The sequence below is a fragment of the Dreissena polymorpha genome, chromosome 4 (assembly GCF_020536995.1).
Source record: "Dreissena polymorpha isolate Duluth1 chromosome 4, UMN_Dpol_1.0, whole genome shotgun sequence".
NCBI classification, from domain to species: domain Eukaryota; kingdom Metazoa; phylum Mollusca; class Bivalvia; order Myida; family Dreissenidae; genus Dreissena; species Dreissena polymorpha.
Window position 1 is genome coordinate 111,921,539 of NC_068358.1, and position 27,333 is coordinate 111,948,871.

General features: G+C 34.8%; 1 protein-coding gene across 1 annotated transcript; it reads left to right on the top strand.

The window, feature by feature from the left end:
• The first annotated feature begins 848 nt into the window (after window positions 1–848).
• On the top strand, window positions 849–23,972 carry LOC127880103 (uncharacterized). Its single transcript, XM_052427332.1, has 13 exons — window positions 849–1,259; window positions 2,082–2,284; window positions 5,972–6,236; window positions 6,754–6,895; window positions 7,847–7,968; window positions 9,476–9,694; window positions 9,995–10,115; window positions 10,286–10,368; window positions 10,526–10,691; window positions 10,886–11,049; window positions 11,208–11,419; window positions 21,785–21,857; window positions 22,143–23,972. Exons 1-13 carry the CDS (start codon window positions 1,155–1,157, stop codon window positions 22,251–22,253), a joined length of 1,986 nt encoding a protein of 661 aa, XP_052283292.1. The 5' UTR covers window positions 849–1,154; the 3' UTR covers window positions 22,254–23,972.
• Window positions 23,973–27,333: the final 3,361 nt, after the last annotated feature.

Genomic DNA, 27,333 nt, shown 5'->3' on the forward strand with positions numbered 1-27,333 from the left:
ATACACATCAATATTTTAACATTTTGTTTTTCTTTACGTTCATTTCAAAGCAATCTTTTAATATATTTTAGTGATACATATTATGCAACTCACTATTATTATTTCCATACTACGTAAAGATGAGATTTAAATGGCAATCAAAATGATTTGTTTAGAAATGTCGCAACTTTGCTTTAATATCCGTTGTTTTAAATGATACAATACTACATGTAACAAACGAATATTAAACTACGAACATACTAAACGTTTACACAATAAATTTGACCGCATGTAATTTATTCAATTTACAAATTGTATTATTGGCAGACATTGCATAAGGATATGAAAATATCCAAACAAACCACCCAACACTCAAAACCTATCAAGATGTGAAACAGTTCATATTTAATATTGAGATATCAATGGGCGTTATATCAAGTCAGTCATCAAAATCACAGCGACTGTATCGCAAAGAACAATTGCCGTGCTATCAAAATGTAAGGCAGAACAAATACATAAAGTTGTCTGTTATAGTCACATTAAGTAGAGGATAATGCATTAGTCTGGTTCATTAAACATTATTGGATACTTGTGATCGGCAATTACCTACTTATAACACGACTTGTTTCAAAATATTACCATAGAGTTGAATGCGTGTTTATAGACCGACAGCTTATTATTGAAGTTTATTATTAAAAGGTAAATATTTGTCTTATTTGTTTTGTCAGTACACATATTTCCCATTCTGTTCGCGGTGGGGCGGCTAGTTTACTGTGATAAAGACTTATGACGTTACCTTTCAATAGCCTAATAAAGTTGCCTATTCAAACATGGACGCGTCCTTTAAATAATGGAATAGATGTGGGCATTATAACAGTGGGTAATCTAAAAGGTTTTGTGACATCAAAGTTGTAAGGATTGTGAATAATATATCGGTTTAATTAAATCGTGTTCACATGAATGCAATGTCTATGATAAATTACGCACATTTCATTGCAAACAAAATTATAAGATAACATTGAGCATGATGTCCGCGTTTTGTCAATGAGTTAAGCAGTGATATTGAACCATTCAAACGTGAGATTTGTGATATACATCGAGGAATCGGATCATACTACACTTTCTGTGCAGTGGGTAAACTTAAAAATATATGAGGATATCTTTTATAATCGAACATGTCCACACAATCAAAGAATAAACCCCCAGTGCAGAGGCCCTCGGAGATGTTCATTGAGCTCACACGACAGGCGGAGTGGGATGAATTCCATCTGGAAAAACAGGTACATTAGATGAGAGTGTTCCTGTTTAATTAACCCATTTATGCCTAGTGGACTCTCCCATCCTTCTAAATTGGATCAATTAATTTCCAAAATTAGGAATGTATGGTATATTTATTTCTAAATTTAGAATATTTCTTACAGAAATTCCTATAAGCAAACAGCGCAGACCCTGATGAGACGCCGCATCATGCGGCGTCTCATCTGGATATACGCTGTTTGCCAAGGCCTTAATTCTAGACGCAGGCATAAATGGGTTGAGTTGATTTTAATTCGGACGTATATGGTTATTCGATATTACCAATGAAACCGTTTTGGAATAAACATGTTTTAATGGTATCTATTTAAGTTTCTGCCATGAATACAATTTGGTATACTTCTAGTATTTTAAATGATATACAATTTCGTTTCTATTTGTGTACACTTACTTGTATTGGCGACTAATACCATCCCTTAAATTATAATAATTATTATGTATTTCAGTCAAAAATATGTAAGTGAACAATCATGAAGATTATTACCTTACAGTGAACGTAGTATTTTGGTAATTACTGCATATAGAACATATTTGTTTATTATAATAAATATTGGCCTTTGCATTTTTAAGACGAAAGTTTATAGACGAAATATTAAATGGAAAACATGAAAACAACGAAGACGAATGTCAGCCATTTAATAATTCATAGCATATTTGTGGTTCAAATACAGTCACAATTTATGATGCTCTTAACAAGTGAACATAAATCGGCATTATAGAGGATCACATGGTATTTACACGGAGATATATTATTCTTTAATAACGCTTTTTAAACTTTTGCCTTACAGGCACTGAATAAATCACAGTTGTTTCAACAATACTTGAGAGGCTACGAGGAAGTGAAGACCACTTTAAGCGATGTTGAGAACAAGACGCGGGAGAGGTTTAGTTTTGTGAATATGGTGCTCAGAGACAAGGTGGTTGACATCTTCCCCATGTTCGACACACTCGAAGAGAGGACCGTTGTGGGAAACAAGCTTGCCAGACTTGGGTAGGCACGTCAGTAATAATCGATGACATGAGTGATTACCTGTTTAATTTTAAGTCATTTTTATTTTAATTCTAACTCATTAAGAAAATTCTATATATAGTGTTTTTCCCAGGAGGGCAAAGGGGCATGGCGCATTACTTTCAAAAAGGGCATTTTAGCGCACAGTTTAGCCACTTTAGGCAAAAAAGGGCAAAAACGTTCCGTGAATACCTGAATGAGGGAGAAACATGTAATCGCATCAGAGGCAGTTGTGGAAAAACATAAAATATAAACAAGCACATTTAATGGTATATAGTAAGTGATGTATTTAACTTACTTTGATTTATATTAATATATTAACCTTGCAATGTACATTTAAGTTCCATGCTGTTTCAATACACTGTACAGCACGACAAACATAATAAAGCAATATATGCATATGAATCGGATTATACACAGATCCACTAACATATAAATGAAACCATGTTTGTCTTATCCCATTTCTAACGATAATCTTGTCAGATGTTTAATATTGCGAGTAAACTGATCGCTACCAATATGCAAGCACTCGTTTCCGTGAAATCTCATGATATACCCACTGAGAAGATTACAAATAACTATGTGATTGCTATCTAAAACATTTTTATGCATCGTTGATTATCACAGACATTTGATTAATTCGTTCTGAATGTATATTCCCCATCGTTAATTCGATCGATTACGACGTGATTTGCCGTGTTTGCCGAGTCACAATTTAATTCTGTATGTCCGCCATGTTGTCAAAATGTCAAATGATGTAAGCGACAGCTGCGCACAGCAACGTAAAATCGTCTAATACATCCGCCTAATACGCGATTCGCATTTTGTTTAATAAGTATACGTCTCAGTAACGAATTCAATAATTAATTATCTTAAAGACGATATCGATAAATAATTAATTTGTTTGTGTTTTTAAATGTAATTATGGGTAAAATATATGTTTTTATATACCTGAATTATGTATGAAATGCACAATTGCCACGAGGACAACATCGAGCTTTTCATCAAAAGTCTCCGAAGTTACAGTCCACGATTTTATCGTGGAGGGGTACACATTACCGACCGATTAGTGGTATAACATATCGATTGATACTGATATGGGGTTATTCACGCATGACTAATGCACAAACACTCTGCCTCGGAGGCCATAATCTGATACTAGTCGGCTTAGAAATTTGGTCAAGGGGCAATTAAGATGTTATCAATAAGGGAAGAAAACAGCGGGTGCTCATGAAAGGGCAGGGCGGCGGCCTTTGGAAAGGGCAGCGTGGCGCTAAATGGCTTTGAAAGGGGCAGCGTGGCGCTACAAAAAAGTGGCATGGCTATTCGCCACGCTAAAACGGCCTGAAAAAAAACTAATAGAATTTTAAGAAATGAGTGCTTGCAAATTAATTGATTAATTGTGTTCTTATTAAATGTAACTGGTATAGTCTTGCTAGAGTTGAGTAGTCGCTCGTTTATTATCGATAAACAAGTGGCTGTTCACTTTATCATTCAAATAAGAGATTATAAAGTCGTAGCATTGCCAGTCCACCCAAATCTACTGTTACTTAATTTAACGAAATGCCCTATACATTGCCCCACCATTGCATCCATCTTTCCGTTGGACCCGTTTGACCAAGGAACATATTTTAGATTCAATCTTTATATTTAAGGCATTTACTGTTTTGTCCTTACTGATTTTCTATAGATTTTACTACCAACTTTTACGTAACATGCGCAAACAGTCTGTTGGATCCACCCTTATGGAGACTTCAAGAGGTAGCGTTGCTATCTAACAAAGAGTTTGATCTGTATTGACCTTTATAAATATCCAATAAAATACTAGAGAAATTTGCCGCCAGAAGACACTTATGAATAATTCAAAAGATTGCATTAGTTGATTTAAAGGAGTTTCTTTAAAACTTTGTCCACGTATCTTTTCGAGATTCATCGAACAAACATAAGGTATATATCTTTACCCTGCTTTTGTTCGTTTGCTGTGTTATGGCTACTCCCATGCTTCTGACATAACATTAAGTGATATACACGTTCGTAAAGTAGCGCCTGTATGTTTCGATGATGGATTGTTTAATTTATATACAAATTATTCAATTCTAAAAACATTAACACAAGTATACATTTGACTGTTTTATCATACAATGTATATGTTAACGATGCCCTTTATCTATAACGTCTAATAAACTGTTGTCAGATATTATTTAGAGAATTATTGCTTAAGCAAGTCAATCTTTTGTCCAATTGCAAGCGTTTGCAAAGGAGAGCAGTAAAACTATCTTTGACACGATACATATACATCGTTATCATATCCAGGCGAATCAACTTTGAAAATAAGTCAAACATGCGGACGCGCGTGCTTTTCGAAAAACATTGGCTTAAGTTAATTCTTGTTTTTAGCATAAGCGGATATTTGACTCGTATGTACTCTTGTTATATGGACTCCTTGCGAGCCAAAAAAATACACAATCGTTTCAGAATATATATATATATTATATATATATATATATATATATATATATATATATATATATATATATATATATATATATATATATATTTGATAATTGTTAATAAATAAACAAAAGATGGCGAAAACATTTTTCAAATTTAACCAATAGAAATTGATATGTTACGGTAAACCTGTGATACCAGCAATTTCACGTAATTCCTAAATGATTCAGGATTTTAATGAAATAAGTGTTTCACTGAAGGACTAAACGTTATACATGATTTTGTTTTCAGGAATTTCAGGAAATGACTGAAAAATGCCTTCAGTCATTTCCTGAAATTCCTGAAATGACATCTTCATTCACAATTGTTCACTGCTTGAGACTCAAACATATAAATGATTAAGAAAATGTTACACCTTTGAAAACCTGCTTCAATTCGAAATTTAAAAAGATATTTCATAATGTATTGACACTTTACATATTGAGACAAAATATGAAACCTCTCATATAAATCAATCTCGAATCGCTTCTCCATGAATAAAATTGTGCGTAGTTGGCCGCTATAAAAACTGTGTCATCATTTTCAGTCATACCGCGAAATTCATGAATCGTTTTGGAATTTCGTGAAATTCCTAGTTTCACTGATTTACCTTAACATATATAACTATTAAGCGTTTATATACAACGATTTTCTTTGATAATTTGAAACAATAGTAGTACACTAAAATACTTGAATAACAATATGAAACATATCAATCACGAATAGCCAAGCCGAGAATCAAGTTTTACTTCAACGTTTTTATTTTATTTTGACTTTTAATCATATCTGTTATTGTAGTTTTTGCAATTCACAGAAGTACAACACACTTTTCTTTAATATAACATCCGTTACGTCCTGTGAATTATGGTATTTGTTCCACCATTGTAATCAGCATATTTTTAGCTCGGCGAACATGCGAAATTATAGCCAGCTTTATGGTTTGTTCTGTTTTTGTCACATATATTTCGGTCTTTGTAAATGGACAGCTGATGTGAATTTATGCATTTTAGACAATGCTTACAAACATTCGTGGTTAGCACACATTTTTAATGAATTGGTTTATCATTGCCAAATAACACTTGAACGCATGATTGTATCACAACGTACTTTAAATAAACCACGCAATTAGAAACGGATTTACCGGAAGGACCAAAATGTCTGGTATAAAAACTATTTCAGACTGGTGGAAACCCTGGAGGATTACTATGACTACATAATGGACGACTTGTCGTTAACCTCTCTCACCGACGCAATCGTGTTGAAATATAGAGAGGACTCAGGAATGCGAACCCTGTTGACAATACGGCGTCTGCTTTGGGACTACTCTGACAGTTGCCATACATTCTCAGAGTCAGTCGCTGACAGTGGATTGTTTCAGAAGCTTATGCTAGATTTACATCTTATATCTCAGGACGGTTTGGGAGGATTGCAATCCCAAATTGAGGTAACGCCGAGTTAAGTAAAGCGTGGTCTCCTGTTCGTTTGTTTACTTACAAACAACGTTTTGTGATTTATTAATAACATAAGCGAGGCTGACTGTCATATGGGCTTCGTGGGGATGTTTTCCAGGGGAAAACATTGCTTTCGCCGCAGCAACATAATTGATGTTCTGTATGATACAATATACTAGTAACACAGTCAAATACGAACTTAATGTAAATTGTGACTTTCATATTTTTTAATTCTTCATAAAATAACTATAGTGACATATGTAGCTATATATTTATGATTTATAATGAAGTCTATAAGTATGAGTAATTGTGTCTGACAGCGGAAAATATATTATAAGATTATATCATGCCTTTTTGAAGGTTTAATGAAATTATGTATTAAAGTACATTCTTAAACTCAATAACATACATTATTTTATCGCATTCGTATTTATTTATTTATTTATTTAACTAAGATGCTCTTTACGAATTCGTAAATATTCAAATTGATATATGAAATTACACTTTCAGAATGACAGTGACCTGTTCATATTCTCTTCTGCAGTAAGCATTCTGTACAACTCTGCTCGAAATCCTTTTATAGAAAAGGAACGTTTCCGTCAATATCGAACTGTGGAAAAGATGAGAGTATTTTTAAAATGCCAGTGTCAGTGTAAGTGGCTGAACTAAGGTTAAATGTAATGTATTTATAAAATGCTTGTAGCAAGCAAATCTGTAAAAACAAACATGAGGTAAATATTAACAACGGCGACGCCAAATGGCATGCGAATTATAATGGTGAATATTTCAATGGACAATATTTTGTACACATGAACATCAATGTAATTTCTTATTCTTATTAACAGTTTTTGATCATTATAATTGTAAATATTTCAACTGCCGCAGCTCAAATCTCGGTGCCTAATTTGTATTTATAATACAACAATTGTAGAACAAACGAACTCAATGTTTGATATACTTTTTCTCGATAAATCTTTTACATTATTTACATCACTTTTTACATTAATTAATATTTTCTCCATATACAACTGTAACATATGCTAGTTAGTACAAATGAATAAATGAAATGAATACATGCAAAAAATACAACAACAAATTAATACAATTTAACCCATTTATGCCTAGCGTCTCATCCGGTCATGCGCTGTTTGCTTATGGGAATTTCTTTAAGAAATATTCTAAATATAGAAATAAATATACTAGAAGGATGGGAGAGTCCACTAGGCATAAATGGATTAAATACACTTTCCGACAAATAAACGACGATCGTAGGAACACGTATACGAACAAATACAAGCTTCAGTGGTTTCATGAACTTTGTTCTAAATGTCGTTATTAGTTCCTAGAAATGCTTTTATCTTTGAGCTCGAAAGGAAACACTTTGTATGATGTAAGATTGTTGAAACACTCAAATTGCAAGTAGCTTACATTTGATTAACCCTTTGGGACGTTCCAATTATTCATGCATTTTTGTAAGACATGTTTTTCTTGTTTAACAAAACATATCGAAATTACAGTATATATAATCTCCTATAAAATTGTTTTAATTTAGAATTATCTGCGCATAATGGACTTGACTAACGTGTAATATCTTTTTTTACAGACATTCAGATGATATCGCTACTGGCCATGGCAAACATCATCCGGGAAAACGAGGTCCCAGACCTTACCACGGAGTTCGATGTTGTGTCATTCATCACAGATGCAATCTTAGCGGCAACACAGGTACCCGAGCAAGCATATCTTATTTATGACACAGTTTAACGGTCAAATGCCGAGTGAAACAGTCTTTATTTTAAATTGTATTTGTATGTCATTGAAATTGCTTCCGTTATACACTGTTATACGCCCCCCCCCAATACACCGACTCCGTTCCTGGTACGTTCTGAAAAATGTGACTGAACGGGCTCGAACTGTGTGAGAACGGAGTGATCGTAGTAGCAACGTGTTATGAACTGTCTTCGAACTTTGTGGACGGCCTGGAACGGAGTTGAACGGGAGAGGTGTTTCAGAACTTGAGCCTACTAAAAATGTTCTTCCGATCATACCGTTCTACAATTAAACGTTGTAACAACGTACTAGAAATGGAATGGGCGTACTAAGAGCGGATAGGTCGTACTAAGGTCGGGTAAGGAACGTGCCAGAACGTAGTGCGATCGGACCGAATTTACCAGTACGGTACCACACGTACCATCAAGTACCATCTTGTTTTGTGTAAATAAATAGAAACTAAAATATAAGTTCTTACAACGTTTGCAACACATTCTATAAGTTCTCAGAAAATTCTTAGTACGTTGGACTCGTTTTAAGGAGTTCGCAGTAGGTTCCAAGTTCGTTGTACTCGTTCAATGCAGTTGTTACAACGTTCAAACCGTAAATACAATACGTTCAGACAATGTGCATATAAATAGAGGTCGTTGTCTCAAAATTCTTACTTGTGATATTAAGTTGAAACATGGACAGTCTTCGAGCTATTAATTTTTGTAATAATAGAAGCAAAGCAGCAATATAATGTTTTGTTGGTCCGAGAAAGAAGGCTCAAAGCGTGGAACATAAATGAGAACTGGCAGGAACGTAGTCGGTTTTATAATCGCCGTGCAGAACGTGGCTGCAACTACATCCTAAACGTACTAAGAACGTAGTAGTACGGAGTGAGAGCTGCCTTTGAACGAATTACCACTGCACAGCGAATCAAGAAGAACTGTGATGAGGACGGGCTCGGTCTGACTAGAAACGGTATACCAACGGGGACAATGGGAAAATTGATCCGATTTGAACTGGATAAAGACGGACTGGCAACGGGATAGGACGGGAAAGGAACGACCTGCACGTAACGCGAACTGTGTATAAACATCATTCAATCCTATTGAAGATTTTTTTCGACCAAAACTATACGTTCAAGCAAGTTCACATCCCGTCCTGCATTTTCTTCAGAACGTGGTCGAACTGTCTAAGAACGTGCTTGGTGTATGGGCTCCTTTATGTTTACTGACATTAATTGGTCCTCAAAATATGGGTCATCTTATCTACCTAGACAAAGAGTAATTTAATATGTATGCAACAGCGTGCCTTCAAATATTGCATCATTGTATAACAGTTTGCATCACTTTCTACAAAATACAGCTCACGGTAACAATAACAAATTATTAACCATGCTTTCATTTGAAAATATTTGTTTTAAAGTAAGTTATTGCGATGATCGTATTATGAATATTACACTCTGTTGGACTAGGCGAAGGACAGGCGAGTACAAGGATTTCACGTGACAGAGCTCGTTGACGGACTGACGGCGTTATGTCAACATGATGACGTAAGACGTAAAGCCTCCAGGAAGCCTACGCTCCACCTGGTGCTTACAATTCTCAGTGAAGGCAGTCCGCCGGAAAAACTCGCAGTGTTGAAATTAATGTGGGAAATGAGCTTTCTGGGAGATAGCAGGAAGAAAATACTGGTAAAAAGCACACATGTGAGACATGTGGTCAAGTTGTTGGCTTCAATTGTGATACCGTTATGTCTTGGTTGAAACATCGGTACACATGTCCTTGATATTAATTTAAACTGTGCTAAATTTTCTCATTTTCTACACTACTTATCTCAAAACAAAGTTTTGCAATGTCCGCATATGTTTGCTTGTTATTCAAATACTATCAATACTTTGAAAGGTCACCGTTGGATTAAAGTCGTGGAATAGAATATACAATCATTTGTTCAATTTTCAATGGATTTACTGATTTACGGTACCTTTTGCCAGGCGGAGGAAGATCTCACAGAACTAATACGCGAGCTGACATTTCACAACAATCTAGACGTCAAATGTACAGCGAAGAAGGCAATGTTTGTCCTTAGTCAGAAGGATGACAGAGTGATTGAAGGTAGAATAGTATGTTAGTACCTGCCTTTGTTTAGATAAGTGAGCACGTTCAAGATGTATTCGCTATCATGTTTAAAAGATCAGGCCCCAGTCTAACAGTAATAACAATATCTCTGGCAATGCATATGATGTGAACCTTTTCATTAATAGTAAATGTTGTGTTGTTTGAAGTGGAATGCAGACCAGTTGATGAGCGAGTGCAACCTCACGTTATGATCAGTTACCACTGGGGAGACAGGACTAAAGTTATAGAGGTAACACAGTCATTTCATAGTTTATACTTACATTATCACACATGTTTTTGACAAAATATTCACATAACCTTTGCTTTTTTAATTAAACACAAATTATTTAAAAAGGTGTGTGTTTCTTAAGATTTTATTTTGTAATGAACATTGGGCGATTTTCTAGATATATCATGTTTTGAGAGCAGAGGGATACAATATTTGGATCGACGTGGAAGAAGTCAACAAATATCCTGACGTCACGAATGCAATGACGTCATCAATAGAAGATGCCAATGTTGTTCTCGTGTTTATGTCAGAAAAATACAAGAATAGCCGGAATTGTCGAACAGGTTAAAAACAGTGAAATTAAATTACAACTATTATGCAAATAATGTGTTCTAATTTTCGTTTTATTGTTGAATAGATTGACAAAGTATACACAAAGACTATAGTCATTTCTTTGGTCTTGAAGCACTAGCATCCAAAAGCGAAATGTCGATTGGTTGTATGAATAACCTAATTCTACTATTTGCAACTATTACAGAGCTTGAGTATGCATTTGAATTGAAGAAGATAATAGTTCCACTTTTGGTGCAGCAAAACTACAAAGCAGACGGATGGTTGCGTGACGTCATTGGGGAAAACCCAGGCACGATAGATTTCACCCGATTCACACATTCAAAGATGCATACCCTAAGACAGATATTGGTAACGTTTTTCATTAGATCTTTAGCACAGTAAGTTAAACTTCATTTTGTATTAAGAATATTGCAGAATATGACTTATTTTGTCTACGTATTTGAAGGATTTGTTAGACATTACAAAAACATATAGCAATATTATTTTAATGAACGGATGAATTATAGCAAAAAGATCAGCAAGCAGCTGTCCAGCCTCTATTTCGTTCGCCTTCACGTGTTAAGTCACGTGCTGCAGTCGCATTATCTACGCCACGTGGTACATCGAGGATGATGTCAAGAGCCTCGATTTTGAGTCCAGCAAATATAAAGTCTGCCAAGCAGGTGTTAGATTGGACAGCAGACGACATTCAACAATGGGCGATGGACTTCAAACTAGAGTTTGTATCAGCAAATTAAACTGTTAACTAAATAGTTAATGCATTAGTTTATTGAATTGAAATTTACATAGTATTTACATGATTAAACTATTGTTGAAAGTTTCTTTATTTCTATTTTTACAATATATACACCTGATTTACCTGAGTATTCTAATGATAGTCCAAGATCAATAAACAAAACAAATTCAAATATGAACGCATAATTTGTTTTGTCTACAATATTTACATTCGAGGGTTTGTTTGTCAGAGGCCGAGCATTCAGGACTGTTGCAAAGATGAATGGCGCCCAGATATACTTCGTATTCGAAAACTGGATAAAGGTATCGTCATATGTGTTAATATTAACATTTAGATAAATAACGGAAACAACTAAAGCATTAACAAAACCATTCGATTTACGTTATATAAGCTTTCATGGTAAGAACTGCGATATTTGGTCCGGCATGTTTGGTATGCTGCATTCAATTTGGATATGACCGTAAAATAACGATACATGTACTTAATTATTTTTTCACATTGTTTAATGACAATAGCTTATGTTTTATATTGTGCATATGTTTACAGCTTTTTGTGTTATCGTTTTAACTAAATATTGTTGCTAAAGCATGCCTGTTCATTTTAAGAATCCCGCTCGGTTCTGTCACTGGATTGAGACCACCATGCACCTCGGCAGTGTCGAGGATCTCATGCGATTCAGGAACGCCATCAAAGCGCTCGTCACCTACACCACGTGATGGTAGAATCGAAGATCTCATGTGCCCCATGAAAACCATCAAAGCGCGCGTCACCTACATCACGTGATGGCAGAATCGAGGATCTCATGTGCTCCATGAACGCCATCCAAACGCTTGTCACTTAAACCACATGGTTGCAATAACGAACATATAGTGATACATGGACTCCATCAAAGCGCTTGTCACCTGCATGGTGTGATTGCAGAAACGAACATATACGCTGGCCACCTAAGCCATGTGATTAAAATAACGAACATATGAATGGATACATGTACGCAACCAAAGCGCTCGTCACCTTCACTACGTTATCGCAATGTCGTTCATGTCATCAGAATGATTCACGCAATCAAGAAGCAAATGCTACATACACTTCGAACACTTAATTGTTTTTCCACGACTGTTCAAGAAAAAAAATCGGTATTTGTTATGGTATCTGAAATAATTCGCGATCCGAATATATCTTAACGCTAAGACTCTTGTCTGTTAAATCACCAGCTTTTCCCGAGGCCAATATTGCAATATAGTAGTTTGCGGTTAAACATGATTTTTTTTAAATCCGATAATTTTCATTCAAAGTAAAATCACTGACTTCGTTTTGTACAAAGAACATAATTTTGAAACAGGGTTTAATTTAACTTTGAAGCAAAATGCTTCGCCGTTGCTTATAATTTGATCACACTTTTTCCACTGGCCAACCTGATTTGCAATAACAAATTAGTAATGGATGAAACAATTTCTGAGCACTCGTTATATAGTGGCTGTTATAAATGGTTCTTTATAATATTCACTTATATTTTGGTATAGAAGGTCGTGAGTGATGCCATCAAATTCTGAGTTGGAACTCTCGCTATAAAAAGAGTGGAGTGTTGATGCAACTAACCGTCTGTAATTTATACTGATTATCGCCAAGGATTTATCAATCTTGATGGACTTTCATAAGCATCATTGTGTAAACAGAGCATCAATTTGAAACAGTCTTCAATTTGACATTAAATCAAACATTGATGCTTATAATATGACCTCATTTTTTCCAAATGGCAACATACACATTGAATTAAGAATTTATAGCGGATGACACACATTCGTTTTACACGGTATATAGTTTTAAAATTGAACGTGTTTTGTGCTATAAATGTTAAATCTACATAGTTCTTTAAAATATAAACTTGTGTTAAAGTTTAGAATGTCATGCGTGATGAGACAAGCAAACATTCGCTTTTTAACAGAAATAGTGTCGCAATGTGTAATATATACTAGCTATTGTTCTGAATTGTTCTCAGCTAGTTCAATAATTTATCAACCGTAATGTACTTTCTCAAGAGCTACAGCTGTCTCAGGTAGAAAATTCTTTGGATTGCAAATATAATGTATAGATGAACAATAGCGTCGTTGGACAATATTATAATTCCAAATATTTCATTTGTTAAACTGTGTATGAATATGCAAATAGAAAGTATTTCACATTCGTCTTATCTCTGGCTTACCTCGAATAAATGAAAGAGAGAATAAGGGGCGCTAATTTATTAAACAATGATAGTGATTCACAGCGTCTCTACTATAACTTAATTAATGTATCAATGTGTTTTGAGCATTAAAAAGTATACGATATAAATTTAGTATTCAGTGTCCATGTTTAAATAAAATGCTTCATGACATAATCTTCTCTGTGGTTTTGTCTTTATTACTGTTTATCCAATTTTACTGTTTATAAAATTATAAACACGTCTTCGCTTATACGTTACTTAAAGTTGTTAAACTACTAAGTGTAGCATGAAACGTTAGGGTCATGGCTGAATGTTTTTATATAGTTTGGTTGATGTCCTTTTTAAATAAGGCCTCTATCTCATAGGGTAATCACAACAGTCTTCCTCCTCATTATTGGTTACCAAAACCTTTCCATACCAACAAGTTCCAAAGGCTTCTAACAATAACATACTAGTATATTTGCTAAATTATCAATGACTATCCTGTTTGTAGAACATATCGCTTTATCATTATATAGGTAAACAACGAGATCTTCCAGAGCCGAAGAAATTAAGCGACGCTCTGGAAAAACCGGGCGTCATTCATGTGAATTTGCGAAAAGTTTCGTCCCATATTAGCCTGTAGAGACCGCACAAGCTTATCAGGGACGAAGCTCTCCGCCTTTATACAATATTTTGTTTAAAGGAATCTTTAAAACAAAAATCCATTTTAGGCGAAAAGTGTCGCCCCTTATTAGCCTGTGCTAATTTATTTACAAATTATTCAATTCTAAAAACATTAACACAAGTATACATTTGACTGTTTTATCATACAATGTATATGTTAACGATGCCCTTTATCAATAACGTCTCATAAACTGTTGTCAGATATTATTTTGAGAATGATTGCTCAAGGCAAGTCAATCTTTTGTCCAATTGCAAGCGTTTGCAAAGTACAGCAGCAAAACGATCTTTGACACGATACATATACATCGTTATCATATCCAGGCGAATCAACTTTCAAAATATGTCAAACATGTGGACGCGCGTGCTTTTCGAAATACATTGGCTTAAGTTAATACTTGTTTTTGGCATTAGCGGATATTTGACTCGTATGTACTCTTGTCATATGGACTCCTTGCGAGCCAAAAAAATACACAGTCGTTTCAGTATATATATATATATATATATATATATATATATATATATATATATATATATATATATATATATATATATATATATATATATATATATAAATATATATTTGATAATTGTTAATAGATAAACAAAAGATGGCGAAAACATAATTCAAATTTAACCAATAGAAATTGATATGTTACGGTAAACCTGTGATACCAGCAATTTCACGTAATTCCTAAATGATTCAGGATTTTCATGAAATAAGTGTTTCACTGAGGGACTAAACGTTATACATGATTTTGTTTTCAGGAATTTCAGGAAATGACTGAAAAATGCCTTCAGTCATTTCCTGAAATTCCTGAAATGACATCTTCATTCACAATTGTTCACTGCTTGAGAAAATAAATGAGACTCAAACATATAAATAATTTAGAAAATGTTACACCTTTGAAAACCTGCATCAATTTGAACTTTAAAAAGATATTTTCATAATTTATTGATACTTTACATATTGAGACCAAATATGAAACCTCTCATATAAATCAATCTCGAATCGCTTCTCCATGAATAAAATTGTGCGTATTTGGCCGTTATAAAAACTGTGTCATCATTTTCAGTCATACCGCGAAATTAATTTTGAATCGTTTTGGAATTTCGTGAAATTCCTAGTTTTAATGATTTACCTTAACATATATAACTATTAAGCGTTTATATACAACGATTTTCTTTTATAATTTGAAAAAATAGTAGTACACTAACATACTTGAATAACAATATGAAACATATCAATCACGAATAGCCAAGCCGAATATCAAGTTTTACTTCAACGTTTTTATTTTATTTTGACTTTTAATCATATCTGTTATTGTAGTTTTTGCAATTCACAGAAGTGCAACACACTTTTCTTTAATATCCGTTACGTCCTGTGAATTATGGTATTTGTTCCACCATTGTAATCAGCATATTTTTTAGCTCGGCGAACATGCGAAATTATAGCCAGCTTTATGGTTTGTTCTGTTTTTGTCACATATATTTCGGTCTTTGTAAATGGACAGCTGATGTGAATTTATGCATTTTAGACAATGCTTACAAACATTCGTGGTTAGAACACATTTTTTTTAATGAATTGGTTTATCATTGCCAAATAACACTTGAACGCATGATTGTATCACAACGTACTTTAAATAAACCACGCAATTAGAAACGGATTTACCGGAAGGACCAAAATGTCTGGTTTAAAAACTATTTCAGACTGGTGGAAGCCCTGGAGGATTACTATGACTACATAATGGACGACTTGTCTTTAACCTCTCTCACCGACACAATCGCGTTGAAATATAGAGAGGACTCAGGAATGCGAACCCTGTTGACAATACGGCGACTGCTTTGGGACTACTCTGACAGTTGCCATACATTCTCAGAGTCAGTCGCTGACAGTGGATTGTTTCAGAAGCTTATGCTAGATTTACATCTTATATCTCAGGACCGTTTGGGAGGATTGCAATCCCAAATTGAGGTAACGCCGAGTTAAGTGGAGCGTGGTCTCCAGTTCGTTTGTTTACTTACAAACAACGTTTTGTGATTTATAAATAACATAAACGAGGTTGACTTGTCATATGGGCTTTGTGGGGATGTTTTCCAGGGGAAAACATTGCTTTCGCCGCAGTAACATAATTGATGTTCTGTATGATACAATATACTATTAATACAGTCAAATACGAACTTTATATGTGAATTGTGACTTTTATTTAAAAAAAAATTCAACTTGGGTCATTAAATAACTATAGTGACATATGTAGCTAGATGTTATGATTTATAATGAAGTCTATAAGTACAAGTAATTGTGTCTGTCAGCGGAAAATATATTATAAGATTATATAATGCCTTTTTTTAAGGTTTAATAAAATTATGTATTAAAGTACATTCTTACACTCAATAACATACATTATTTTATCGCATTCGTATTCATTTACTTATATAGTTTACTATAAACATTGAACTAAGATGCTCTTTAAGAATTCGTAAATATTCAAATTGATCTATGAAATTACACTTTCAGAATGACAGTGACCTGTTCATATTCTCTTCTGCAGTAAGCATTCTGTACAACTCTGCTCGAAATCCTTTTATAGAAAAGGAACGTTTCCGTCAATATCGAACTGTGAAAAAGATGAGAGTATTTTTAAAATGCCAGTGTCAGTGTAAGTGGCTGAACTAAGGTTAAATGTAATGTATTTATAAAATGCTTGTAGCAAGCAAATCTGTAAAAATAAACATGAGGTAAATATTAACAACGGCGACGCCAAATGGCATGCGAATTATGATGGTGAATATTTCAATGGACAATATTTTTTACACATGAACATAAATGTAATTTCTTATTCTTATTAACAGTTTTTGATCATTATAATTGTTTATAATTCAACTGCCGCAGCTCAACTCTCGGTGCTTAATTTTGTATTTATAATACAACAATTGTAGAACAAACAAACTCAATGTTTGATATACTTTTTCTCGATAATTAACATTATTTACATCACTTTTTACATTAATTAATATTTTCTCCATATACAACTGTAACATATGCTAGTTAGTACAAATGAATAAATGAAATGAATACATGCAAAAAATACAACAACAAATTAATACAATTAAACCCATTTATGCCTAGCGTCTCATCCGGGTCTGCGCTGTTTGCTTATGGGAATTTTTATAAAAAAATATTCTAAATATAGCAATAAATATACAAGAAGGATGGGAGAGTCCACTAGGCATAAATGGGTTAAATACACTTTCCGACAAATAAACGACGATCGTAGGAACACGTATACGAACAAATAAAAGCTTCAGTGGTTTCATGAACTTTGTTCTTAATGTCGTTATTAGTTCCTAGAAATGCTTTTATCTTTGAGCTCGAAAGGAAACACTTTGTCTGATTGTTGAAACACTCAAATTGCAACTAGCTTACATTTGATTAACCCTTTGGGACATTCCAATTATTCATGCATTTTTGTAAGACATGTTTTTCTTGTTTAACAAAACATATCGAAATTACAGTATATATAATCTCCTATAAAATTGTTTTAATTTAGAATTATCTGCGCATAATGGACTTGACTAACGTGTAATATCTATTTTTACAGACATTCAGATGATATCGCTACTGGCCATGGCAAACATCATCAGGGAAAACGAGGTCCCAGACCTTACCACGGAGTTCGATGTTGTGTCATTCATCACCAATGCAATCTTAGCGGCAACACAAGTACCCGAGCAAGCATATCTTATTTGTGACACGGTTTAACGGTCAAATGCCGAGTGATACAGTCTTTATTTTAAATTGTTTTCGTATGTCATTGAAATTGCTTCCGTTATACACTGTTATACCCACAATACACCGACTCCGTGCCTGGTACGTTCTGAAAAATGTGACTGAACGGGCTCGAACTGTGTGAGAACGGAGTGATCGTAGTAGCAACGTGTTACGAACTGTCTTCGAACTTTGTGGACGGCCTTGAACGGGGTTGAACGGGAGAGGTGTTTCAGAACTTTGAGCCTACTCAAATTGTTCTTTCGATCATACCGTTCTACAATTAAACGTAGTAACAACGTACTAGAAACGGAAAGGGCGTACTAAGAACGGATAGGTCGTACTAAGGTCGGGTAAGGAACGTGCCAGAATGTAGTGCGATCGGACCGAAATACCAGTACGGTGCCACACCGATCGAGTCAGTTTCTAGTCCGTCCAATCCGTTCTCAGACAAACCGACCCCGTCCGCACTACGTCTCAAGTACCATCTTGTTTCGTGTAAATAAATAGAAACTAAAATATAAGTTCTTACAACGTTTGCAGCACGTTCTATAAGTTCTCAGTAAGTTCTTAGTACGTTGTACTCGTTTTAAGGAGTTCGCAGTAGGTTCCAAGTTCGTTGTACTTGTTCAATGCAGTTGTTACAACGTTCAAACCGTAAATACAATACGTTCAGACAATGTGCATATAAATAGAGGTCGTTGTCTCAAAATTCTAACTTGTGATATTAAGTTGAAACATGGACAGTCTTCGAGCTATTAATTTTTCTAATGTTAGAAGCGAAGCAGCAATATACTGTTTTGTTGGTCCGAGAAAGAAGGCTCAAAGCGTGAAACATAAATGAGAACTGGCAGGGACGTAGTCGGTTTTATAATCGCCGTGCAGAACGTGGCTGCAACTACATCCTAAACGCACTAAGAACGTAGTAGGACGGAGTGAGAGCTGCCTTTGAACGAATTACCACTGCACAACGAATAAAGAAGAACTGTGATGAGGACGGGCTCGGTCTGACTAGAAACGGTATACCAACGGGGACAATGGGAAAATTGATCCGATTTGAACTGGATGAAGACGGACTGGCAACGGGATAGGACGGGATAGGAACGACCTGCACGTAACGCGAACTGTGTATAAACATCATTCAATCCTATTGAAGATTTTTTTCGACCAAAACTATACGTTCAAGCAAGTTCACATCCCGTTCTGCATTTTCTTCAGAACGTGGTCGAACTGTCTAAGAACGTGCTTGGTGTATGGACTCCTTTATGTTTACTGACATTAATTCGTCCTCAAAATATGGGTCATCTTATCTACCTAGACAAAGAATAATTGAATATGTATGCAACAGCGTGCCTTCAAATATTGCATCATTGTATAACAGTTTGCATCACTTTCTACAAAATACAGCTCACGGTAACAATAACAAATTATTAACCATGCTTTCATTTGAATAGGTTTGTTTTAAAGTAAGTTATTGCGATGATCGTATTATAAATATTACACTCTGTTGGACTAGGCGAAGGACAGGCGAGTACAAGGGTTTCACGTGACAGAGCTCGTTGACGGACTGACGGCGTTATGTCAACATGATGACGTAAGACGTAAGGCCTCCAGGAAGCCTACGCTCCACCTGGTGCTTACAATTCTCAGTGAAGGCAGTCAGCCGGAAAAACTCGCAGTGTTGAAATTAATGTGGGAAATGAGCTTTCTGGGAGAGAGCAGGAATAAAATACTGGTAAAAAGCACACATGTGAGACATGTGGTCAAGTTGTTGGCTTCAATTGTGATACCGCATTTGTCTTGGTTTAAACATCGGTACACATGTCCTCGATATTTATTTAAACTGTGCTAAATGTTCCCATTTTCTACACTACTTATCGAAAAACAAAGATTTTGCAATGTCCGCATATGTTTGCTTGTTATTCAAATACTATCAATACTTTGAAAAGTCACCGTTGGATTAAAGTCGTGGAATGGAATATACAATCATTTGTTCAATTTTAAGATTTTTTACTGATTTACGGTACCTTTTGCCAGGCGGAGGGAGATCTCACAGAACTCTTACGCGAGCTGACATTTCACAACAATCTAGACGTCAAATGTACAGCAAAGAAGGCAATGTTTGTCCTTAGTCAGAAGGATGACAGAGTGATTGAAGGTAGAATAGTATGTTAGTACTTGCCTTTGTTCAGATAAGTGAGCACGGTTAAGATGTATTCGCTATCATGTTTAAAAAAGCTCAGGCCCCAGTCTAACAGTAATAACAATATCTCTGGCAATGCATATGATGTGAACCTTTTAATTAATAGTAAATGTTGTGTTGTTTGAAGTGGAATGCAGACCAGTTGATGAGCGAATGCAACCTCACGTTATGATCAGTTACAACTGGGGAGACAGGACTAAAGTTATAGAGGAAACACAGTCGTTTCATAGTTTATACTGACATTATCACACACGTTATTGACAAAAATATTCACATAACCTTTGCTATTTTAATTAAACACAATATATTTAAAAAGGTGTGTGTTTCTTAATTAAGATTTTATTTTGTAATGATAATTGGGCGATTTTCTAGATATATCGTGTTTTGAGAGCAGAGGGATACAATATTTGGATCGACGTGGAAGAAGTCAACAAATATCCTGACGTCACGAATGCAATGACGTCATCAATAGAAGATGCCAATGTTGTTCTCGTGTTTATGTCAGAAAAATACAAGAATAGCCGGAATTGTCGAACAGGTTAACACCAGTGAAATTAAATTACAACTATTATGCAAATAGTGTGTTCTAATTTTCGTTGATTGTTGAATAGATTGACAAAGTATACACAAAGACTTTAGTCATTTCTTTGGTCTTGAAGCACTAGCATCCAAAAGCGAAATGTCGATTGGTTGTATGAATAACCTAATTCTACTATTTGCTACTATTACAGAGCTTGAGTATGCATTTGAATTGAAGAAGATAATAGTTCCACTTTTGGTGCAGCAAAACTACAAAGCAGACGGATGGTTGCGTGACGTCATTGGGGAAAACCCAGGCACGATAGATTTCACCCGATTCACACATTCAAAGATGCATACCTTAAGACAGATATTGGTAACGTTTCTCATTAGATCTTTAGCACAATAAGTTAAACTTCATTTTGTATTAAGAATATTGCAGTATATGACTTATTTTGTCTACGTATTTGAAGGATTTATTAAACATAACAAAAACATATAGCAATATTATTTTAATGAACGGATGAATTATAGCAGAAAGATCAGCAAGCAGCTTTCCAGCCTCTATTTCGTTCGCCTTCACGTGTTAAGTCACGTGCTGCAGTCTCATTATCTACGCCACGTGGTACATCGAGGATGATGTCAAGAGCCTCGATTTTGAGTCCAGCAAATATAAAGTCTGCCAAGCAGGTGTTAGATTGGACAGCAGACGACATTCAACAATGGGCGATGGACTTCAAACTAGAGTTTGTATCAGCAAATTAAACTGTTAACTAAATAGTTAATGCATTAGTTTATTGAATTGAAATTTACATAGTATTTACATGATTAAACTATTGTTGAACGTTTCTTTATTTCTATTTTTACAATATATACACCTGATTTACCTGAGTATTCTAATGATAGTCCAAGATCAATAAACAAAACAAATTCAAATATGAACGCATAATTTGTTTTGTCAACACTATTTACATTTGAGGGTTTGTTTGTCAGAGGCCGAGCATTCAGGACTGTTGCAAAGATGAATGGCGCCCAGATATACTTCGTATTCGAAAACTGGATAAAGGTATCGTCATATGTGTTAAATTTAGATAAATAACGGATACAACTAAAGCATTAACAAAACCATTCGATTTACGTTATAAGCATTCATGGTAATAACTGCGATATTTGGCTGGCATGTTTAATATGCTGCATTCAATTTGGATATGACCGTAAAATAACGATACTAAATTATTTTCACATTGTTTAACGACAATATCTTATGTTTTATATTGTGAATATATTTACAGCTTTTAGTGTAATCGTTTTAACTAAATATTGTTGCTAAAGCATGCCTGTTCATTTTAAGAATCCCGCTCGGTTCTGTCACTGGATTGAGACCACCATGCACCTCGGTAGTGTCGAGGATCTCATGCGATTCAGGAACGCCATCAAAGCGCTCGTCACCTACACCACGTGATGGTAGAATCGAAGATCTCATATGCCCCATGAAAACCATCAAAGCGCGCGTCACCTACATCACGTGATGGCAGAATCGAAGATCTCATGTTCTCCATGAACGCCATCCAAACGCTTGTCACTTAAACCACATGGTTGCAATAACGAACATATAATGTGATACATGGACTCCATCAAAGCGCTTGTCACCTGCACGGTGTGATTGCAGAAACGAACATATACGCTGGCCACCTAAGCCATGTGATTAAAATAACGAACATATAAATGGATACATGTACGCAACCAAAGCGCTCGTCACCTTCACTACGTTATTACAATGTCGTTCATGTCAGGAGATGATGCACGCAATCAAGAAGCAAATGCTAAATACACTTATTTGTTTTTCCACGACTGTTCAAGAAAAAAAATCGGTATTTGTTATGGTATCTGAAATAATTCGCACTCCGAATATATCTTAACGCTAAGACTCTTGTCTGTTAAATCACCAGCTTTCCCCGATGCCAATATTGCAATATAGTAGTTTGCGGTAAAACATGATTTTTTTTAAATCCGAGAATTTTCATTCAAAGTAAAATCACTGACTTCGTTTTGTACAAAGAACATAAATTTGAAACAGGGTTTAATTTAACTTTGAAACAAAATGCATTGCCGTTGCTTATAATTTGATCACACTTTTTCCACTGGCCAACCTGATTTGCAATAACAAATTAGTAATGGATGAAACAATTTCTGAGCACTCGTGATATAGTGGCTGTTATAAATGGTTCTTTATAATATTCACTTATATTTTGGTAAAGAAGGTCGTGAGTGATGCCATCAAATTCTGAGTTGGAACTCTCGCTATAAAAAGAGTGGAGTGTTGATGCAACCAACCGTCTGTAATTTATACTGATAATCGCCAAGGATTTATCAATCTTGATGGACTTTCATAAGCATCATTGTGTTAACAGAGCATCAATATGAAACAGTCTTCAATTTGACATTTAATCAAACATTGATGCTTATAATATGACCTTATTTTTTCCAAATGACAGCATACACATTGAATTAACCCTTTGCATGCTGGGAAATTTGTCGTCTGCTAAAATGTCGTCTGCTGAATTTCTAAAATTAGCATTTTCTTCGATTTTTTTCAAAGAATATTATCAGAATAGCAAACAGTTTGGATCCTGATGAGACGCCACGTTTTGTGGCGTCTCATCTGGATCCAAACTGTTTGCAAAGGCCTTCAAAATTCGGTTCCCGCACTGAAAGGGTTAAGAATTTATAGCGGATGACACACATTCGTATTACACGGTATATAGATTTAAAATTGAATGTGTTTTGTGCTATAAATGTTAAATCTACATAGTTCTTTAAAATATAAACTTGTGTTAAAGTTTAGAATGTCATGCGTGATGAGACAAGCAAACATTCGCTTTTAACAGAAATAGTGTCGCAATGTGTAATATATACTGGCTATTAGTCTGAATTTTTCTCAGCTAGTTCAATAATTTATCAACCGTAATGTACTTTCTCAAGAGCTACAGCTGTCTCAGGTAGAAAATTCTTTGGAATGCAAATATAATGTATAGATGAACAATAGCGTCGTTGGACAATATTATAATTCCAAATATTTTATTTGTTAAACTGTTTATGAATATGCAAATAGAAAGTATATCACATTCGTCTTATCTCTGGCTTACCTCGAATAAATGAAAAAGAGAATAAGGGGCGCTAATTTATTAAACAATGATAGTGATTCACAGCGTCTCTACTATAACTTAATTAATGTATCAATGTGTTTTTAGCATTAAAAAGTATACCATATATTTTTAGTATTCAGTGCCCATGTTTAAATTAAATGCTTCATGACATAATCTTCTCTGTGGTTTTGTCTTTATTACTGTTTATCCTTATACGTTACTTAAAGTTGTTAAACTACTGAGTGTAGCATGAAACGTTAGGGTCATGGCTGAATGTTTTTATATAGATTGGTTAATGTCCTTTTTAAATAAGGCCTCCATCTCATAGGGTAATCACAACAGTCTTCCTCCTCATTATTGGTAACCAAAACCTTTCCATACCAAAAAGTTCCAAAGGCTTCTAACAATAACATACTAGTATATTTGCTAAATTATCAATGACTTTCCTGTTTGTAGAACATATCGCTGTATCATTATATAGGTAAACAACAAGATCTTCCAGAGCCTAAGAAATTAAGCGACGCTCTGGAAAAACCGGGCGTCATTCATGTGAATTTGCGAAAAGTTTCGTCTCATATTAGCCTGTAGAGACCGCACAAGCTAATCAGGGACGAAGCTTTCCGCCTTTATAGAATATTTTGTTTAAAGGAATCTTTAAAACAAAAATCCATTTTAGGCGAAAAGTGTCGCCCCTAATTAGCCTGTGCGTACAAGCAAATATGTGACGATACTTGATGCAAAGTAATTAAGGTAGCGCACCCCTAATGATTTCCAGCGATTTATTCGAAAGTTGAAGGTTGAAGAGCCTAATATTAGGTGCCTTAGCCAAGTGGTTAAGGCGATAGACTAGAAATCGTATGGGATATTCCCGCGCAGGTTCGAATCCTGTCGACGACGTATAAGTTTTTGCGACGAGTTTTATTTCTTTTCTAACGTAATTTGATTTAAGCATATAAGCTATGTTTATTGAACGTTATGGCTAAATTGGGTGATTTACTGCTGAAAATACGAACCATGCATGTGGCATTTTTGTTTTATTTCAAAAAGTAAACGACAACCTAAAAATTTGCATGTAGTTCAGTGAAATGATGCTGATTAAGAAAATACAAGATACGATTATATTTGGATAGGTGCCCTTTACGGGTGCGCTACCTTAAGCACAGTTTTCCACAAAGGACTCAATTATATTTTCAACTGATAATTCTTTCTTCCAAATGTAAATATATATTCGAGTATATGCATAGTTAAGTTATTTTGTTTTACCGTCTCACTCAACATGCACAAAGTTATATCCTAATAATGATGGGGGTTATTAAAAAACAATTCATCAAGTAAACTAGTTTATTGATTTTATTATTTTGGAGGGGAGAGAGATTACACAAATTATTTTCTTGTATCAATGTGTTAACCCTTACAGTGCGGGAACCGAGTTGTGAAGGCCTTTGCAAACAGTTTGGATCCAGATGAGACGCCACAAAACGTGGCGTCTCATCTGGATCCAAACTGTTTGCTATTCTGATAGTATTCTTTGAAAAAAAAATCGAAGAAAATGCTAATTTTAGAAATTTAGCAGACGACATTTTAGCAGACGACAAATTTCCCAGCATGCAAAGGGTTAATACGTCTAAGATGTTTCAAAATTTGAAACGGAAACACATATTTGATGTCTTTAACAAACACCTTGTGTTAATAACTATATCTAATGGTGTATACTGTTTGCAGACTGTAATAGCTCTTGAACTTCCGAATACATTAATTCGATAATTCAATTTATTAAGAAAAACAGCACCGATACCTCACTCCAAAAAGGACAAAGCCCGTTACTCATCTACTTTGTACTGAATGAACAGTCGTTGCGGAAATAATAAACAACTAATTAACGATATATAGGTAACGAATAACTTTAATACAAATATTTTAACTGCATTGTGCACTTAAGTATTCAAGTATATGTTTATGATCATATAATATTAACACCCCATTCGACAGCATTAAGCGAACGTAATAAATGCGTTCAAAAAGCGCCAAATAACATATAATCGTGTTAAAGACAGGCGTTCATGATTACGGGCCGGTTTGGTATAAGAGCAATGTCTTGCCAAGCACCAAGTGCTTGGTAACTTCAAGTAACACTGTATGCACCAGTAAAATCATTCCCGATATGGAAGGATTTCTGGTTTGTAACGTTCACTTATTTTATCCGTGTTATTTTCTGTATAATTGAACTGCTAGCAAATTGTTTACATAACAATATTTTGAATAAAAAAGTTAAGACTTAAATTTATTAAATTTACAATACAAATTGAATCATTTATAATCACGTTGTTTGATGGCTGAAGGGATAGGAACACGCTTTGCCCCGAACTAGTCTTACCCAATGCGTTGTCTGGTGCGATTTATAGAAAGAGGACACTTGTTCCGAAGTTGTTGTACGCAATTACCGTAAGACGATACGTACCAGGGTCATTGTAGATTGAGATATGTATGTTTAATGTATATATTCAATTAATATATATGCATACTTATCTTTAAAACATATGTGAAGTATATAACTATTTTGCAATAAAGCAATTTTACTGATATTACATGTCCTTGTTTACATATAAATGAACCGATATTACTAACTTGGAATGCTTTTGAGTCGATCTAATAAGTTTAAGCTTTTAACTTTCAATACATAGTGTAATATTTAATATAAAAAATGCATTCAGTCGATATAATTATAAAACTTAATTTGCCGACAAAAAACGCACAAAGACTTACGAATCTTAATCAAACGTGATGTGTGTTATTTCTTATTAAACCAAGCGTATTATTAAAGAAAATAATTTTAAATTTATCATCCCAAAGGAAGCCCAGGCGGACAGTTTAAGTACTCCATGTCCGTTATACATTTCTCCGCATTCAGCATTAACGTTTATTTGCTGAATAAATAACGACACACTGAACTAATATTGTTTTTACGTTATTGCTTTGCCGATCTTTTTCTTTTCACGCTTTCAACCCACAGACTGATTCCTTGAAGAGATTATCAGAGCAAACCACATCACACATTCGCAGGGTTAAGGTGATATTAAAGGCACAGTCCGATAAATGTCAAAGTCAGGAAGATTGCGTCGACGCCTGCGACAAATTATTATGAACGTATATAACAGTTTTATGACAGGGCAGGTACGGCGTCTGCTTTCGATTTAAATGCATAACAAGATATACAGCCAGTAATTACAGAGAAGCGGCTGTATAATCCAGCCCGCTCCAAGGGTTTTTAATTTAGATGGACAATCTTCGTTACATTGTCTGACCTGCGTGACGTGAACGCAATAAACGACAACGCCAATCTGTTATGTGACACTTCTTTTTTCATCTCTCGCGAGTATCCCGCGAAAAAAGCAACAC